Source organism: Pieris rapae, chromosome 7 (genome assembly GCF_905147795.1).
Source record: "Pieris rapae chromosome 7, ilPieRapa1.1, whole genome shotgun sequence".
NCBI lineage: Eukaryota > Metazoa > Arthropoda > Insecta > Lepidoptera > Pieridae > Pieris > Pieris rapae.
Window position 1 is genome coordinate 359,369 of NC_059515.1, and position 19,286 is coordinate 378,654.

At 31.6% G+C, this 19,286-nt stretch overlaps 1 protein-coding gene across 1 annotated transcript; it reads right to left on the reverse strand.

Moving 5' to 3' along the window:
* Nucleotides 1–459: 459 nt before the first annotated feature.
* Nucleotides 460–1,828, reverse strand: LOC110994647 (dynein light chain Tctex-type protein 2B). Its single transcript, XM_022261439.2, has 3 exons — nucleotides 1,618–1,828; nucleotides 1,112–1,258; nucleotides 460–696 (listed from the first exon to the last, which is right to left on the reverse strand). The coding sequence occupies exons 1-3, from the start codon at nucleotides 1,792–1,794 to the stop codon at nucleotides 460–462; spliced, it is 561 nt and encodes a 186-aa protein (XP_022117131.1). The 5' UTR covers nucleotides 1,795–1,828.
* Between the last annotated feature and the right edge of the window lie 17,458 nt (nucleotides 1,829–19,286).

Genomic DNA, 19,286 nt, shown 5'->3' on the forward strand with positions numbered 1-19,286 from the left:
GTGAACGGGTGCTACTTGTGGTGACTGGTCGTACTTGAATTCGTGTTTGCGGTGATATTAGTTGTTTATACTACGTCTTTGCGTGTTGTTCTCACGAGTACGTAAGTGCGTGCTCCTATTTCACCATGCCTCCTGCTGATAGAGGACAAATCTTTGTTTTTAATCTTTTTTTATTTTTTTATTCTTTATTACTCAATATGTCATATGGAACATGGTGTAGTGGTTGCAGCTCCTTACAAGCATTGTGTAAAAAAAACTTGGCGATTAAAAAGAGTGGCGGAGAGTTTATTGCCAGTTCTTCTCTTCCGTTCTACGCCCTTGATTTGAGAACTGGCAGTAAATGTAAAATTAAATTCATTTAATATTTCTTTTTTTGACGTTCATAAGTGTACATTGTTACCTACATGAATAAATAAATTTTGAATTTTGAATTTTGAATTTTGAACACAAAAAGTAATTTCAATCTAAATAAATGCCAAAAACAGTAACTTGAATAAACGCAGAGTTCACCTCTCTCTGCGTATTTATGTAGTTGTCTCTTTCATGATCCCAAAGGAAAGAAATAGCATTATTATAGCTCTGGGCTCTCCTTTGTCCAATAGTAACCACTGTGATGATTCTGTAGCGATTGAATTGCATTGCCTTCAAATTGCGCATTAGATCTCCTGCTAAGCGTAAAGCTAGCGCTGGAGACTCCTAAAACAGTAGATAGATTAGGTATAATTTAGTTTCTATAAATTTAAATATATTATTAAAAACTAATGAATATCTTCTATTCCGTAAATATACGTGGGTTACACTGAAAATATTCAGAACTGGCCAGTTAGAAACATTGCTAATGAAAACTTTTTTGAATTACAATTTTAGAACTCTTTCGTAAACCAATGTATATTGCATTCATTTGTCATTTGTTTTTGCGAATCTAAAACAAGAGTTTTAGATTTGCCGCCAATAAAAAATGCGTACAAAAATACCATAGAAGAGACCGTTCCGGAAGAATGGGCCCACTACTTTTCTTTGAGGTTCCATCGAATGCGATGATGCGAACGGAGAAAAAAATCTACTTATAATTGTATAAAACAAATAAATAAGTTATCAAATTACAATAAACCTGTGCGTTATATTTATGGTCCGTAAAATATTCATCAAGCAAGGCATCGGCTGCATTTTGTACCGTTGGAACATGAAAAGGATAGTTTGGATTCAGCTGGTAAGTCGGTAGGAATAAGAGAGGCGGACGTTTAAACTCGATGGCAACCTAAAACAACCAATCATGGCATTATAATAATAAATAATTAAGTGGTTAAAATTTTTTTAGGTATGAGCGTCATATCTCTGAAACGATTCTGTGATTATTTGTCAAGCTAATAGCCAAGTACCTGAGGCTGTGCCTGACACATGCTGTCTACTTTGCTTTTAAGTCCTCAAAACTCGATTGAATATATATATCGAAAGGTCGTACTCATAAATGTAAATAAATTTATTTAAACATCGGGTACTTAAAAATAAATATGCCTATAAATTACAACTCTTAATGAATTTGAAGGTAATAAAATTAATCAATTGCATAAAAGTCCTGAGACTCCTGCAGACAATATTACTACTTAAAATACATACGTTTGATGTCCTCTCGACAGGTCGTATGCCAGGTACTCCACCAAACCCATAGGATTGACGGCGCACCTTCAGCCTACTCATAGATTTGGGACCTAAGGCCGCCATAGAACGAGTATTCGAACGACTTTTTACTTCTAGCATTGAGACTTTGCTCTTTTTCAATTCTGGTTCAGCCATTTTATAAGGTTGTTTATTGTATTATTTTAACGTAGATTGTAAATAAGTAATAATCTCAGCTGTTTTCGCAGATTGTGAATAATCTGTCAGAAATGTCAAAAAAAATTCGTATACGAGTCAATGTTAAAGTTTTTATATTGTTTTACAGAATTATTTAATCCAACGCATTATATGACATACACTTTATCATACGTATATTATTATAATAGAACGCAGACTGATCATACATTTCAAGTCTAGGATCTAAACCACAACGGCAAAGTTACATACATTGTATATAAAACACCGCTTAAAACCCAAATCCCAAACCCAAAAAAAATCAAATATTTGATGTAACTTTGTTAAATAAATGACGATTATTCATCGCAATCAACACTAAAACAAAAATAACACTAAGCCAATTCGTATTAAAATTAATATTGTTTATAAATACATGTAATTTATATATCAAACTCTGCATACAATTTTAGCAAATATATATATATATAACAATGTGCAGACTAGCGTAAGCCAATGAGAATATTACGCTAATTTTGTTTTAAGGATAAATACATTTATGTTATATAACTTATGCTTCTATAAATTCCTCTGTTTCAAAAGTTAAATAACATTTAAATGTGTTGTTCCATTTGGTTTGGCATAGCGTGGCACATAATTTTAAGATATTGGATATACGAGAGTCTCATAAATGTTATATACAAATATATTTACATATGCAAATGTTCAGTGGGAGCTGTTTTATTACAAACTTTAGTTACATCTGTCTTATGCTTCAGTATTGCGCTTTTATAGCTCGCCTATCAAATCCATTTTGTATTAGCAAAATATTTTAAACTTATTTTTTACTTATAATGAGTAAATTAAATAAAGTAAGTAAACACTTTTAGTAATATCTAATATGTGTTGGTTAAACTAAAATAAAATATAATACGAACGTGTCATTAAAAATACAATAACAAAACACTAACGGACCCTACAAAGAGATCATTATTTTTTCAAAAGATGTCATCAGTCTTTTACCATTCCAATAAAGCTCTATACGAACACTGTTCACACTTTGACAAAAGCAGTTTTTGGATGAAAAGGAATCGTACGTTTTTATTGAATACATGGAGGCTTCTTTTATCCTCGGAATGTATTCCGGGAGCACTCTGCAACATTCACGCGGAAACGAATTCATAAGAGGATTTGTTTTTTATCGGGAACTAAAAATAAACACGGATTTTTTAGTGGATTTTACTCGGTGAACGTACAGAAAGATATTTTTAAAATGTTGTATCATTGAATACATTAATAAAATCAGGGATTTGTTAAACGTTTAAACGATTTATCGTTATATAATATGATAATCATATGCCTCAGACTGTATTGCATATAAATAAAAGGCTTTGTGTGATACTAGAATCATTTTCAAAAGAAATATTTCACCCCCATCTGAATAAAGCTCAATTTCTTCACATCTTTTCGATTCATCGTGCTACCAGCAATTCGATTACTTATAAAAACCACAATCAAAGTACATATATAAAAGCTCGGTATGTAAATGAGACCAATGCCAGAAACGATATAAGAGCTTAGAAAGTGGCAGAATGTAATTTTCTATCTGTCTGAGCACTCGAGCTTGATCCCTCTTCTAGAAAACAAAAAAAAACCTAAATGAATTGAGTGAAACAATCAAACATATAGCGAGCGATGACCCCTGTACTGCACAGTGCAAGTTGCATATAGCCTTATTCTCCACTTCGTGATAAGATATATACGTAACTTTATAGCGGCCTGTCCTGGCTTCCCACGTCTGGAAAGTAACCTTAATGTTTTTGCAATCTGACGAAGTAGTAAGAACAGTGTAGTAGCTAGCTAGTTTATGCAAAAATAGATCCGGGAGTGGGGAAATTAAGAGTCATTCATGTTCTCTCTAACTTTAGACCATAACCCAATGAAAAACCAATAGCTTTCAGTAGCTTATTGTAGGTGCAATCCTACTGATGAAAGATATCTTATATGACAATGTAGACCGGTATTCACCCTTCAGCGAGTGGCACGGGATAGGACAAAGATATGACCGATAGCGGATTACGAAGGTTTATTTTCTATTGGGGTTGACATAGCGTGATCGTGATATGTTGATGAAAAAGCTGTTACTACCAAATTTATAGTACTATAATGCTATGTCCAAGTTTGAGGTCACTGCTTTTAATCAAAGTATAAATTGATTTATATATTATAAAAATAATCATTTGGATTAATAATTTGAGACACTTTATTGAATTGTCGGACAAATTAAAATAACCTGTCCACTTTATCGCTTAAAATACTTTACAGATTTTAGATTGTGTATATCTAAGAGAACCTGATATTTGTTCAGCTTTCTTGTCTTCTTCTATTAATTTTAAAAACAATTTAAACATATTTTTCGAAAATTTTAATGAAAAGCAAGCAATATTTTGTCATTGTAAAATGCATTTCTGCAGTGACGTCAGTGAGGGCTACGATCTAGAAGGTCACGACTCGCGGTGCATTGAGCTCTCAAAGCGATGTTACGTATTGTTACTTAAACTAAACATTGTTTGGATTTCATTAAACTTTATGAAATACCGAAATTTTAGTCTTTCTCGCCTTTTACACGAAAACTGGCTGAGCCGCGACTTACAAAGAGTTTTACTCGGTCCTAAACACATTTATATTATAATATATAGGTACACATATATCTAAAGATATAAGATGGCGCCCGGTAGACAGTCCCACACAGCTGGTGCTTTCCTCGTTCAACAAATAAGTATCGCAATACAACGAGGAAATGCTTCCAGCGCTACAGGTCCACTTGATACCAAACTATTTACATTTTATTTTGATTTTTTTTTATTCGTCTTAAAATATTAGATATTATTACTACGTAGGTTAAGGAAATTGTACATACCTACTGCATATTTGATTGTTATGTTTAGGTTTTGATGAATTAAATAGTGATATATCAATATATATATAGATACCTGAGATATATGTATATGCAGTTACTTTATTATTAATCACTTTATTATTATAACAAAAGTAGTTTAAATTAATGTATAAGAACTATAGAAAGTAGTCAGTAATGATTCAGTCATACTTTTTTTATACATTTAGTTGGTGTCTGATAAAAATTGTATATTTCTTTTATAAAATAAGTATTTTAAAACTATATTAAGTTGTAGTTCTAAAAGCATGTTTAAAATATAATTTAGCACTTAAGTCAATTCTGTTCGCAGTCTCTGGCTTGGTCCCAATTCAAACTGGGCTAAATGCAATTTGAATAATACTTAAAAGCTAGCCTGAAACTGGCTCGTGGAAATCGTTGTTAGAATCGTAGATATTATGCTAATAAGTGGCACTGCACAGTGAGGAATGTGAGATTTTTATACATATATAGATATACCTATTCGTAAGCAAAGAGCATATTATATCTTAAAAGGCCAACAACGCACTCGCGAGCCCTCTGGCATTGAGAGTGTCCATGGGCGGCGGTATCACTTAACATCAGGTGATCCTCCTGCCCGTTTTCCCCCTGTTCTATATATAAAAAATATCTATATTAATATATTTATATATTATATACAAATTATTAATATTAGTCGATGTCATCTGTATACAACGGTTATAAATTAAATGAAACTAAAATAATTGTGACGCATTTTAAAAGACACAAAAATGCTTAGTATTTAGGATTTCTTTCGAGAAAATGTTGACGAATTCTACGTATAATTCAACCAAGAACTGATCTTTTGCCAAATTGAGTGTATACTTATAGTTAAGAAACAATTTGTATTGCATCTGAATGTTTTGAAATAACTAAAGGTACTCGAAGGTGAATGACATTTCCACAGCAAAACCGAGTCTGCTAATCACAAGTTTATGATGCATTTTATATTATGCAGGTAGAATTATACATAATATGTATTTTGAGATCTGTCGGTGGGTATGAACTTCTAATGAGATTGTCATAGTCTAGAAGCTAAGTTTAGTTATTATTCTTGAAGTTTTCGACTGATTTGGATTGTGATAATAAGTAGTTTTATTATTTTATCTTCTTACGAAAATTATGAAATCTAATTAGAGGTATAAAAATGAAATCTGCTAAAAATAAAGAGAGGTATAAACATAAAGGTCTGATTTGTAAATGTAAACCATTCAGGGCTACAGTCAAACACATATAAAAACCATTCAATTCGGTTCAGCTGTTTAATGTACAGTATTAAAATTAAGATGTAAGCTACCTCGGACGTTGTATAAACACTCCACGGGATATTTATACTGAACATATCTATATATTTTCTCTTTTACGCTTTGAATGTTTTTGCGTTTCTTCATTGTAAAATAAGCCTGAAATTCCAAAAGAATCCTTTTGCTTTGCTCTTCCTTTAATACCTTTAAAAGTAACCTACATTTTCCTTTCAATTCCTCTACAGCAAAGTTAGACGCCAATAAAGATGTAAATTACTTTCGGGAGAGAGTTTGGAGCAAAGAATTCGAGGCCGTAGGCCATAACTTCTTACAAATGGTCTATTAGCCTTAGCATCCGTGAACCCTGAGCGACTGGGGTCAAAACAACAGAAATAAATTTATTTTCAGAATAATGAACATCCATACCTGAGGAAAGATTAAATAATATATTAGTTTCAGAGTAGATTTGATCCCCGAGGGCTCGTAACTCAGCGTACATCTGGACGCGAATAGCTGAAATAATAATGAACGTCAGATTTGTATTTCTACTGTCATTATAACTTGTGTTTATTTTCATTTAAAATTCTATCTATTATTTCTATCGCAATCTTTTACTTCTATTGATGATACTCCAATGCATTGACCGAGCCAGTGTAGGCGTTTGATTTTTTGATCACTCATTTTAGTATGGCACTTCTTGGAACTAGCGTAAGTCACGTCAGTCTGTGTTTAACATTGTCAAGCTGTAAGCTACCTATGTAGCGTATTCATATGCAGGGGACATTTGCTAAAAACACAAACATCCACACAAAAGTGAATTGCAATTACCAAAGGAGTGAATTACCTGAAAGTTCTAGATTTATTAAAATGATTTTCAAATTTGAAATGTATTTCCAAGTAATATAGAGAATATAATAAATAATAATGTAGTCATTCGATATAGATTATATATATATAGATTTCAAGATATAGTTTAAACGAATCACAATAATAACTATATTTTCAGCAATTAAGTGTTAATAGAAAAAAAAATTATTGCATTTGAACGTGCTCATATTTACAATTCACGAAGGGCTGCCTTCAACTGCAACGGCAGTTAAGAATAAGAATTCTGTCGTACAATGCAAACAGGAAATTGTAGGGCTAACCTTGATCATTGCCGGAATCGATTTCTTATACAATTTTAAAAAAGTGATTCTGAAGGTTGACAAATAAATGTTTATATTTTTTATGTAAATATTACCGATTACCGTTACGTACTGCCGCATTTGCATTGTTAGCTCAGAGCTAAGTAAAAAAAAAACAATTCTTTTTTCTATTTTGCCTTCAGTTCATAAAATAGGAGCAAAATTGTATAATAGAAATAAATGAGATTTCATCTCAAGCTTTTACCATGGTTAGGAGTATCTTGGAGTATAACTCGTCTGTTTGGGCTCCGCATGAAACCAAATACTGTGTCATGTTGGAGGACCTACATAATCAATTTACACGATTACTTTATTACCGTCCGTTAATGGACCAAACATTATTTGTCTGTGGGATGGTGCAGTACAAAAAACTTGAAAGAAGACGGGCCTTATAGTTGGTTTTCTATCTAGTGTCTTGCGGAGGATGGTGAGCAACCCAAAAATCCGGGATACCAAGAACCAGATCTGTTGCACATATCACAGTTAAAGATGTTTCGCTTACTGAATGTTACGATTACGATAAGATTTTTCGTACTAAGTCGAAGTTATAGTAACAACAATACTATATGTATTGTGAGAAGAATTTTAATTGATGCAGCGAGCTTGTATTTTTCTTTAAAATGAAAATTATTCAAATCATCAAAAAATAACCATTTATTCAAAAGTACAAAATGTATTTGTTTCTTTTTGCTTCAAGTTGAAATCAATTTAATTTAACGAAATAATACAAAGTACCAGGTGAACAGAATGAGTAAAGAGGTAGAGCAATGAACTATGCAATTTAATAGTGGAGTCAACGATACGGATGCAGCCTTGTTTTATACGAAGATGTTTACAGTAAAATTGCAGGTAAGAGTCGTAGAAAGAGGAATATAAATTGACATTTACAGGGTAATAGAAATATCGACAAATGCTCAGAAATGTTGTGAATTTAAATTTCCACCAGACGTACTATGTTTATTCATGAACGATCTTGTGCTTCAGAAAAGCGAAGAACACTTTTTTGCATTTATTACATTAAATTAGAAATACAATAATTTTTACGTTCTCTAGATAATAAAACTATAATAAAACTATAATAAAACTATAAAAATATTCACAACTTTTAAAAAGTAGTTGTTATTTTATAAATAATGCCTTTTTATTAATAAGAATTATAATATCATATTACATATTATATACTATCATGTCCATTGAGGAGTAGTAGCTTCAGTGTGCGACTCTCATACCTGGAGTCGGAGGTTTGATGTACCAATGAACATTCGGTTAATGTGCGCATATATCACTTTAGTTCGTCGATCGTAAGGAAAGCGGCTGCCTTTAGACCCAAAAAGTCGACGACATGCGTCAGGAGGCTATTAGTTTGACAAATGAACATGAAACAGATACAGAAATCTGACGCCATACATAAAGAGAGTAGCGCAGACGTATTTTTATATATCACATTTTCTCATATGTTTATGAAATAACTTAAGTGGAATTGGTACAACTACTTTACTGTGATTCTTTAGCTCCTGGAAGATTATATGTTGCTATAAAATAATTCATTTTTGCCACCGTCTGTCGACACACACGACACAAATGCCACACAATATCAGTTTATTTCCTGTTTGCAGTTTAATTAGTGACCAAGTCGATGTTCATTAATTAAAGCGAACATGGGTACATAATGGACTATGTGTTGATTGCTAGCTCAATTTTCCGTAATTATGACTGTGTAAGACAATATCTTACTATTAATGTATACTACAAAGATGACCATTACCATGGCATAGAAAGATGCCTCCAACATCTTTATACAAAATCTATTATTCGCTTAAATAATTTTAATAACTGTCAAACTTTATTAATAAGAGTGGAAAAATCTTATTACCTTTCAGAAATTAATTTCCGCTGAAAGAAACGTACCGTGCCAAACAATTTGAGTTTAGATTATGAAATTAAACTCTATAAAAGTTGTTTTAATTTATTATTTTATGATAATAGATTATTCTTGATGTTCTACATTAAATAAAGGCTAATAATGCCTGCATAAATGTAATTTCCTAAAATTAATTTTAGAGAATAAAGTCAACTATTTTTATTCTATAGAATCATGTCCAAATTAACGGTTTTTATGTGCTAATAACCATTATTTTACATTACGTCTATGGAGAGTGTTTATATAGCCATTTTGACCTAAATTCTGTAAGGATACGGGTATAGTCGCAGCCTTAAATGGATGATCTTCTAAGTTCGGTAAATCCTTATCTGTGACCCGATTTCCCAATCTTTAGGAGAAACGAGGAAGCCACGTAAAGTTACAAAGTTATTAAAAAGTAATCAAGGAATGTTATATTATGCGAAGATAGAGTTAAGAAACGAATATAGCCATTCTATTGGATATTATTTTTTTCTCAAAAACCTTGGCAATCAACAAATATACTTGTGAATTGCTTTGAAACGCATAGCTGACGATAACGCCTATGCCGTACTCAGTCAGCTCCATCTATCATAGAGCAAAACAAGTGAAAGCTATCTTGCTGACATAGTCCCAAAACATAACAGAATCGCCGTCAAACAGGCAATTTATGATCGTGCTATAACTTTGCGGCATCCGCGATCTGGGTCGATTTATGCGACATTAGGTCTGTATCCGGTCGATATTATTGCGTATTCAGTCTGAATATCTCCACAATGTGTGACGAAGCCGTGTTTTATGTGACCTCATTTATATCGGGAAAAAGCAAATCGGACTTGCTGAATTGGTTTTTTGGTACATACTAAGTACATAATGCATATGTATGAATAATATAATTTTTACTTATATTTTTATTTCCAGATTTTTTTGGGAAAAGTACAGATGGTTTCCAACGAACTGATTCACGTCTGTTTTTATAATAATATCATATCTTGTTTAAGAACATTACTAAGAAACGTGGTGAAGTTCTAATATAAATATTTCAGTAACTTAACAAAAATAACCTTTTTTTAATGTTGGTATATTTAAAATACATGTATTACATAAACGAATCGGTTTCAAAAAAAAACTTGTTCATATTAGCAGTAGAAAAGCCTTAATTCGTACCCCAATACTATATATTTAATACTAAATTAAAGAGACTAGAGTATCGAAGGAATGTGGATCAGCTGTTTTTATATAAAGTTGGGCGTTGGCAATCAATTCTGTAATTTTCCGGGAACCTGTGCGTTCTTAGAGCTATTTCACTTTACAGCCGATTATTTTTCTTTAGGATTCGAAGACTAATATGGGCTATAGCAGTAGCATTTCACATACAAAAATATTGTTCGTGGTCTGCGTGGTGGTCTACTACTATGCAAAGCCTGGGTGCTTACAGATGCATCCTGGCCGAAGCTGTTGAAGTCAGTCTCGCTTATTTAAGGTTCGGGTGCGGCTGTATGTTTAGATATGTCATAACTTACATAAGTTAGCTGACCTATTTAAAATAAATCAATATTTTAACATGCGTTAAACCTACATGTAGCTCTATATTAAATACAAATATCTGTGATTAGCCATTGCTCGTTCCAGTACCACTGTATTACAGTTTCGAAAAAAAAGCATAAAATATTATGAAAAAAGTATGAAACCTCACACTAACAATGAAAAAGGCGTAACAATACACATTAAGAGAAATTTTCCACGCGATTCAACCGAAACGCGAGACGCGAACAAAACGCTCAGGAAAGACATGTATCAGTGTCAGGAAAAACGAGGCACAACACAGCCTATGAAATATAATCCCGACCCATTTGCAGAGGCCAAATACTTTAATATTGACTTCATGAAATGTGTTCTAAAAGGGAATATAGGTAAACGTTGAACAATTTACGTTTTCTGCTTTAAGTGCTTATTTGTAAGTAATGTATCTTTAACGTAAATAATAGTGGGGAAACGGTCAGCCCAATAAGGCTGTGTTGTTTGAGTCTTTAAGAAAACCAAAGTAAAATAATATTTATTATTATCACTTCATGTCCAAAACTAAGTCATTTTCAAGCAATATATTATTGTTGAACTTTGAAGAAACAATTATAATTACACCAAAAATAAGAGATATCATGTAATCAAAAAGGCGATTCTACTTTTATCATTTATTTGTGAATTTTCTTTGTTGGCAACGAAATAAATGGAAGGTTATAGAATATTAAAACGAACGGCCAGCGTGTTTTTCTCAAAGGTATTATTTTGTATTCGCCCCTATTTGTATAGAATCTCATCGCGTGCTTTGGTATTTTCTAATGATTGTTAATTTTTAAACGTTGAAGTGTTTTCCTCAAAATGCCTTTTAAAGTTTAAGTTCGAGTTTAAAGCGATCCAACAGTTATACTTAATCGTATTTAAAATATATTATAACTACTTGCAAAACTCGGGTTTGTTTATGTATGCAATTAGACCAAAACTGATTTGATTTTTGGCAGATAAACTAGTAAATCACAACTCAATATGGAACATGGTGTAGTGGTTGCAGCTCCTTACAAACAGTGTGTAAAAAAAATTTGGCGATTAAAAAGACGTTCTACGCCCTTGATTTGAGAACTGGCAGTAAAATTAGATTCATTTAATATTTCTTCTTTTTGACGTTCATAAGTGTACATTATGTTACCTATATGAATAAATACATTTTGACTTTGACTTTGAAATGAATCATGTATTTCTAATGCCCGTACAAGACTAATGAAATTCACGTAACAATTTGAAAATCAGGGTTTAAAGTGCATATTGCGTATAAAATCAAGATTGTATAAATCGACACTCTTGTAATTTATTCAGATTGCTAAATCGTCTCAAGTGGCGTGGGGGATATCAAATAATTTTCTTTAACGCTCCGTAAGGAAATGAAGTAGACTTAACGATACCGGCGGTAGGATCCTTTATTGAATCAAATTATTACACGTGCAGAAAATTGAACCACTGCCAAGCTCTACCGGGGTTTGTTTACTTTCTTCGATAGAAAAAGCTTTTAAGTCTATATGGTAAGCTCCAAAATATTTTGAAAGCTAATAAGTTGAGAGGCCTTGTTGTTATGTAAATTACTATTATTTTTTAAAATAGAAGGTATGTTTAAATGTAATTAAATAATTTTAAAAAATCTGCATATTCAGCGTTTCTAGTGGAGCCAAGTTTGAGCTATTTATAATGATAATATATGGTACTTAAAAAATTACATGAAAAACAAATTAGAATTGTCTATTTACCGTTTCTACCTATATAAAAACCGTAATGGAGAAGGGATATCCAAAAAACAAAGCGATTTTTTATTAAATCATTATGGCTTGACAAATACTTACATAAATGACTCATCAAAATTTACAGCATACATTTACGTAATAATTGGAATATAATATGAAAGATGAATGTCAGGTTATCCAAGAAATCGTTGGATTAGACTTTGATTGATTGACTTTATTTGTTATACATGAACACATTAAACTAATTTTTTTAATTTAAAATGAATTGTGATGCATTTATAAGATGTTATTAATTTGATGTGGCAGAGAAACTGCTATGAAATTAACAACATTATGGCTGGCTACAATGACTAAAAAGTGCTCGACACAAGTTATAGGAATAATTTATAAAATACATGAAATAAATTTTATTTAAGTGTACTCGCGTATCCCAATGACAATGTTTTTTATGTGTTTAACAGAAGGTTATAAGTAATTTTATTTATTATAAAGTTGGAATTACTCACACATCGAGACCATCGATTTATTTATGTTTAAAAGAATTCAGACTTGTAATTTAGGTATTCCTAAGATCGGGTTTGATGCTATGCCCCCAGCCATGCACCAATAGACATTCTAACTGTGTTCGCATTGAAAATTACATTTGCTCGAACTGTGGATGAAAAAATTGTGAGAAAACTGGCATACCCCAAAGTCGACGGCGTCTGTGAGGCACAAGAGGATGATCACCTACTTGCCAATTAAAATGCTGCAGAAATTTGAGGCTCAGAACTAAAAAAGGTTGTAGAGCAGTTAGCAATTACTCATTAATCAGAATATTCAACATTTTTATTAGTCATGTTTCAATTTATAAATATAAAAGAAAACTGAGTAAAAATCAAAGAAACAGAGTGACACAGTAAACAATTTAATAATTATATCGTCTAAATAGAGTATTGTTTTACCAGCTATTCATCAAGTTGGTCCATCTATCATTACGTCGGACGGGTACGCCTTCTCTGGGCCGCAACTAAGGTCGCGATAAGGAACTCCCAATAGTTCTGAGATTAATTGATCTTCACTTAAAACGTATTTTCCTCAATTTCTGTTTTTAATCGTAGAATTTTGGATTTCAACCCTTTTCGTTCGTTTTATTGAGATATTTCTTACCGCTGCTCCACGTATGGGGCTTAGAACCTTAAGTTCAGTAACTGCAATGTTCCGTTAATTTCAAATTATCTGAAATTGGACAAGAAAATTATTAATATTTTACTTATATTCTTTTGATTTATGGTTCATGTTTTAACTGCCAAGTTATAAATCTGACCAATCCTATCAGATGCTACGATACACCTAGATCAGAATTTATTATTTGAAGCGAAATCATAAAATACAAGCTCCAAAAAACTGTGTTCATTGGAAAATAACGTTCGTTTGGAGTGTCCAATTTGCTTTTACATTTTTTCCTATTTATTTCCCTCACAACTAGACGTGGCTTCGGACACTCCTAAATGAATGTCTATTGTGCTAAAAATGTTGCAAAATCTTAAATAAGACTGAAAAATTAAAATCCCTTTCATAGTACTAACTAAAAACAAACAGCTCGGCGCAGGTGTAATAATATACCCACGAGATAATTATGAGGTTCTTAAGAATTTTTACGTAGAATTTTTTTTGGAATCTTGAGAATGTACAGGAGATATATTGCTTCGTTTGTTTTGTTGATAAACTATAGAAGCTAAGCAATGATTGCTTCCTCAGAAGTGAAACCTTGGATTACTAACGTCTACTAATTTAGTTTACTTAGGTCCAGTGATAAAGCGCTTAATTTCGGTGAATATCGCCGATCGTCGTATTTTTAGGATTGACGCACTTGGTTTTACTCGGGTTAAAAAAGAAAATAAAAATGCGCCTAACAGCATTTTTATTTTTTTTAATTTGTTAATAATTATGTCCTCAATTTTATAACTGTGTAGTAAGTGTTTTGTGCGTTATGTGAACAAAGGTACAAGTAAGGCAAAGTATCAGTAGGTTAACAGTCAAAACTCTCTTATTATTCCCAAACTTATATCCTTACGTTTTTATTGGTAAGCTACCTCTGTTTTCGAGTTCGTAAACTTATAAATGTTTTCAATCGCCTTAGAAAATCTTCTGATCTATATACAATCAAAGTAATATATACTGCATTATGCCAGTTTATATTGTCTTACTGCAAATACCCATTACTGTATGGGGTGGAGCGGCATCATCTTCAATGCTGATGAAAATTGAGCGCACCAAACGTGCCATTCTTATTTATAGGTTTCAACCTATAGGAAACCTTTTCGATACTCAACTTCGAAATTCAACTATGAAATGAAACATTTAACCGTTAGACATTACTTAATAGCAATATGCAGACTTTTTTGTAAACACCGACCGCTTCACAAGATCACACACCACGGAAACCTAAATATAAGCAACCCAAAAATCGCACTTTCTTCGGCCACTGCTTTTTCTCATACATATGCCCTTTCATTTTTAACCACTTTCTTAAAATGAAAATTTTTACTAACATTTCAAATCTCTCATCATTCACAAAAATCTTGAACAACATCTTGTTAACGCTACGCTGTAACACAAAATTGTTAGTAATGCAAAAATTATTGTCAAATACAGTTAATATGTCAAAAAAAGAAAGAGACAGGCTGCACACAGGGAATCTAGTGTTGACTAGTGCACTTTATTTTACCTAAATATCCTGTTATTGTATAATCAAGTTTTTCTGCTTTTCTTTTCTTTATAACATTACCTATATAACGGCAGGGTGGGCCTTTAATCCCAGTCGTTTTTAGAAGTTGTGTTTATCTTAAAGTATAATCCATTATTCACGTACACGGCTACTAACTCAGCACAAAAGACTTAATATTTTGATACGCTTATCATGTTTTGTTGAGAACTCTGTGATTTCTGATAAAAGTGAAAGTAATTAGTTGAGATTAATTAAAAGTTTTTGATAAAATTCTAAAACTATTAACAAGCCGTGCTTTATTAAAATATGAATTTTTAAATCTGTGTTCAAGGCTTAACTTCTTAACTTCATTAGTGAAGTTACAAAAATGAGTGTTTTTAATGATTCATATACTAATTTATATTTTTAAAAAGTTTTATATAATCGAATTACAACCACAAGAAATTAATTTAAAAAAATATATATTATAATAAAATAATAATCCCATGTATTTTTATTTAACATAGAATGTTGTATTTCTTCCTTCAATACGAATTCAATTATTATAAGACTAGCTAACATTACACAGACACACAGTGTATTATTATTAACAAGTTTATAAGTGATCATGTACACAATTGTATAGCTATCAAAATAAACCAAACCACTCCAAGAATGGAAACTATGGCTATATATATAATAATACAAGATTAATTAATAGTTGTCTTATCTCATGTTACACAATTTAAGATCCAAATAGTACATCATAAGCGGAATATCTAATGCACAGTTTAACTAAGTAATTGACCAAATTCAAGCTCTATATTGCACGGACCTCAATAACGATTATCTGGCGTACATAATGGTGGAATCTCCATTTGCTGGCAATTTATACGTTTAGATAATATCTATTTATGCTATCAAATATGTGTGTTATCTTTTGTGTTATGTCGAATTTTGTGCATTAGATGTGTAGTAGATGTTGCTTTTTGGGGCATTATTAAATTGGTAATCATAAGACAAATGAAACGTGATAAGTTATAGTAAAACAATTAATGTATTTTAAACCTACTCAAACAGAAATAGGTTATTGTTTCAATAGGCATAAGGTATTCTAGAAATGTAGGTTTGTGCGCAATTAGGTAGATCTAATTTGGACAAAGAAAGCTCATTCAGCCGTGCAATGAACTGACCTAGGAATCGTTTTTTGCTACTTTTTGCTTCGAGCCTAATGTACCGAAGAGAAACTGTAAGAAATATTATTTTTTTGTATGAAGTAATGTAAGAAGACTCGACTTATTAGTTGGTCAGTACTTTGAATTACAATGGTCCTATAGCACGAACAGATAACTATTTACAACTACGTGTTTGAATCAAGGGATAACACAAGTCAGTAAATAATTTAGTTTTAACTTATTTCCTATTAATTTTGAAGATGATCCACATCATCACAATGTTTCCAGCTCGTGTTTGCAGTGTTAATGTTGAAATGACAAAATTTTGTGAAAATAAGTTACTTCTGAATATTAGAAAAGCAAGGTAGCCGTAGTTTGGTGGTAATATACACAATTTGTAATGGTAGATCGAGGACTGCCGTGGTTTTGCTATTATAAAAAACAATGTAAAATAAATCTCTGTCACTAAATTATATTCCCAGTTATTTTTAACTTCTAGAAATAATGCCTTCAACCGTGAATTAAGGTTTTTTTCGTTAACAACCATTTATAAGTAATTACATGTAATAAACCTGTAATTTATTAACGATTGCTTAGAAGTGGTATCAAAAAAACGTGATATAAAATCAAAGACTGTCGGTCAAGGCATGGCAGAGTTAACTACGAAAAGTTAATGTTTGAACGTGAATTTCGTCGCCTCGAAGGAAACTAACAAGTAATAGCGCCGGTCCTAAACTAACAAACTGAATTAAGAAATCTCGCTTCGAATATAAACTTTAGCCAACTTTAACCACGATAAACAAAATACCAATACACGACATTTTGAATCCGCTAGATATTTCATTAATATAAGAATATTAATAAATAACTGGTTATAATATTTTGTAACTTATTATCTATATATTTTTTTAACAATCACACTTATCACATAATGTTCACATATCATTATTTAACTAATGTAAACAAAATATTGTAATACCTGTTTTAAAAGAGTAAGTGTGGAGTTTCTTCTCTTCTCCACTTCTTTTGGAAGGGGCAACTAGAATTATCTTAGTATTTTTTTTATTATTTAAAAGTGGCATTTTAGGTGGTCTAATTTAAGTAAATGATTTGACTTGACTACCATGAAACTTTTATAACAGTCCCCATTCTTAATCCAATATTTCCAATATTTGTACCACTCGATCCCATGTTAGTGCTAACTAAAAGAAATTAAACCGCTATTAATGTACCGGCGCCCATGGTTCGTCTGTCATCTTATTTATTCAAGTGGACTTTTTGGAAGTGAAAATTCTATGTCATTATTAAATGGATATTTAAAAATTAATGTTACAGAGAGGCCCAGGGTAGGTACAGTTAAACAACATAACAAATATTTTCATTTCGATATCGTTATCAAACTATTAATTTTACATGACAAACTTAAAAATTGACTCAATTTACATCAAGCTTCTCATCATCAGCTTGAACACGCAGGGTCGCCATCAATCACGAACCGCGAGCTCTACAAAAAGGTTTGAATGTTAACTACGGTTTAATGTGGCCTTTTTGCCCTTTGTATTAAGAGCGAAATATTTAATTACAGTATTTTTATTCCCAAAACGATTACATGCAATTGAGGCGAGGCTAGTTATTTGTAAAATATTTCTCATGAAACAGCTAATCTTCTTTCTCCTATTCTTTGGAAAATATCACCATTATTTCTGATTTTACGTACGTGCCTTTTTTCAACGTGTAAACACCATTTCAAAAACTTAATGCAATGACAATATCTCAGCAGTTTAGCTGAATTATGGAAAAACGTGTGTCTGTCATAAATAACTAACTTGTTATATTTGTACTAACCAATAACAAAATTATCTTCTACTCGCAGTATGCGAGGTCTACTTAAAGATAAGCCAGCTTTTTATATTACTCTCTGACTTACATACTGTATTATTCATTAGGTCAACATTATCACACAAAGCTGACTGACCTTCTATTTCAGTAAGATACACATTCATTATATAAATTCCGTGATACGGTAGAAAGAAAAGAAGAATAAAGACAATCAATTAAACCAGCAGTACAGAACTAAGCCACTGAACCAACAAAATCAATTCAATGATAAATTAAATAAATCAGGTTTAAAACTCTTAACCCAGTATCAGCAAGGCGTTAGAGAAAATGCTAGCCTTGAAAATAAACTTTCGGGATTTTAATTTAATTTTAACAAAATGGTGGATTACAAATATTGTAAAATAAATAAATAAATTGACTTTTGTTGTCATATTGTCTGAAAGGAAAGCTTATGCACCCAAGTATTTCGTAATATTGTATATAGGTTCTGAGATGTTTGTTTAACATAGCATAGTTTCATTAAAAATCTCATAAAGGTTATCAAGTTACATATAAAGTGCGATAACACGTAACTGCTTGCGTTTTGATAACGCCCTGTTATGCAAGTTACAAAATGGTATATTTCTTTCTTATTTTATACCAGTTTTATACCATTTTATACGTAACCTGTTTAAGCAAATATTGTTTCGGGTTCAACGCCTAAGGTTCAAGATAAGGTTGTTTAATAAAAACAAAGATAAATAGGAGGTGACATAAATCTATCGCTCACTCACGCCCACACTGTACCATCAAGAACAAATTTTGTTGATCTACTTAAAAAAAGTCATAAAAATATAGTTTAACAACATTACTTTTGTTCTCATTCAATATAATTAAATGTATTTTTAAATAACAGGCTCTTTTCGCAAAAAATCAAATAAGTAAGCACACCCTCATACTTAATAGATTTCTTCAAATCATTTGGGCGCGGCTTGTGTAGTGGTGTGTTTGATTATTTTTTTTTAATTATTACAAAAGTATTTTTTAGTTTAAGTGTTATAATAGTTGTTTAATGGTCATAATTTTAGTTGTAGTCTGTCTTAAAAAATGTATCTATCAAATTGTTATAAATAATATAAACAATGAATTCGAAGGATGCGAGATCGAATCGTCTCTGAATAATCACAGTGATTTCGGCTAAATCCGTTTTACTAATTGCGCGCATTAGGCGCTTGT

Excerpts from the sequence above, each read along its gene's own strand:
- LOC110994647 (XM_022261439.2), bottom strand. The coding sequence starts at position 1,794 with ATGGCTGAACCAGAATTGAAAAAGAGCAAAGTCTCAATGCTAGAAGTA. Across the intron at positions 1,259-1,617 it reads CTGTCGAGAGGACATCAAAC|GTTGCCATCGAGTTTAAACG; the intron begins GTATGTATTTTA and ends TGGTTGTTTTAG. Across the intron at positions 697-1,111 it reads ACCATAAATATAACGCACAG|GAGTCTCCAGCGCTAGCTTT; the intron begins GTTTATTGTAAT and ends CTACTGTTTTAG.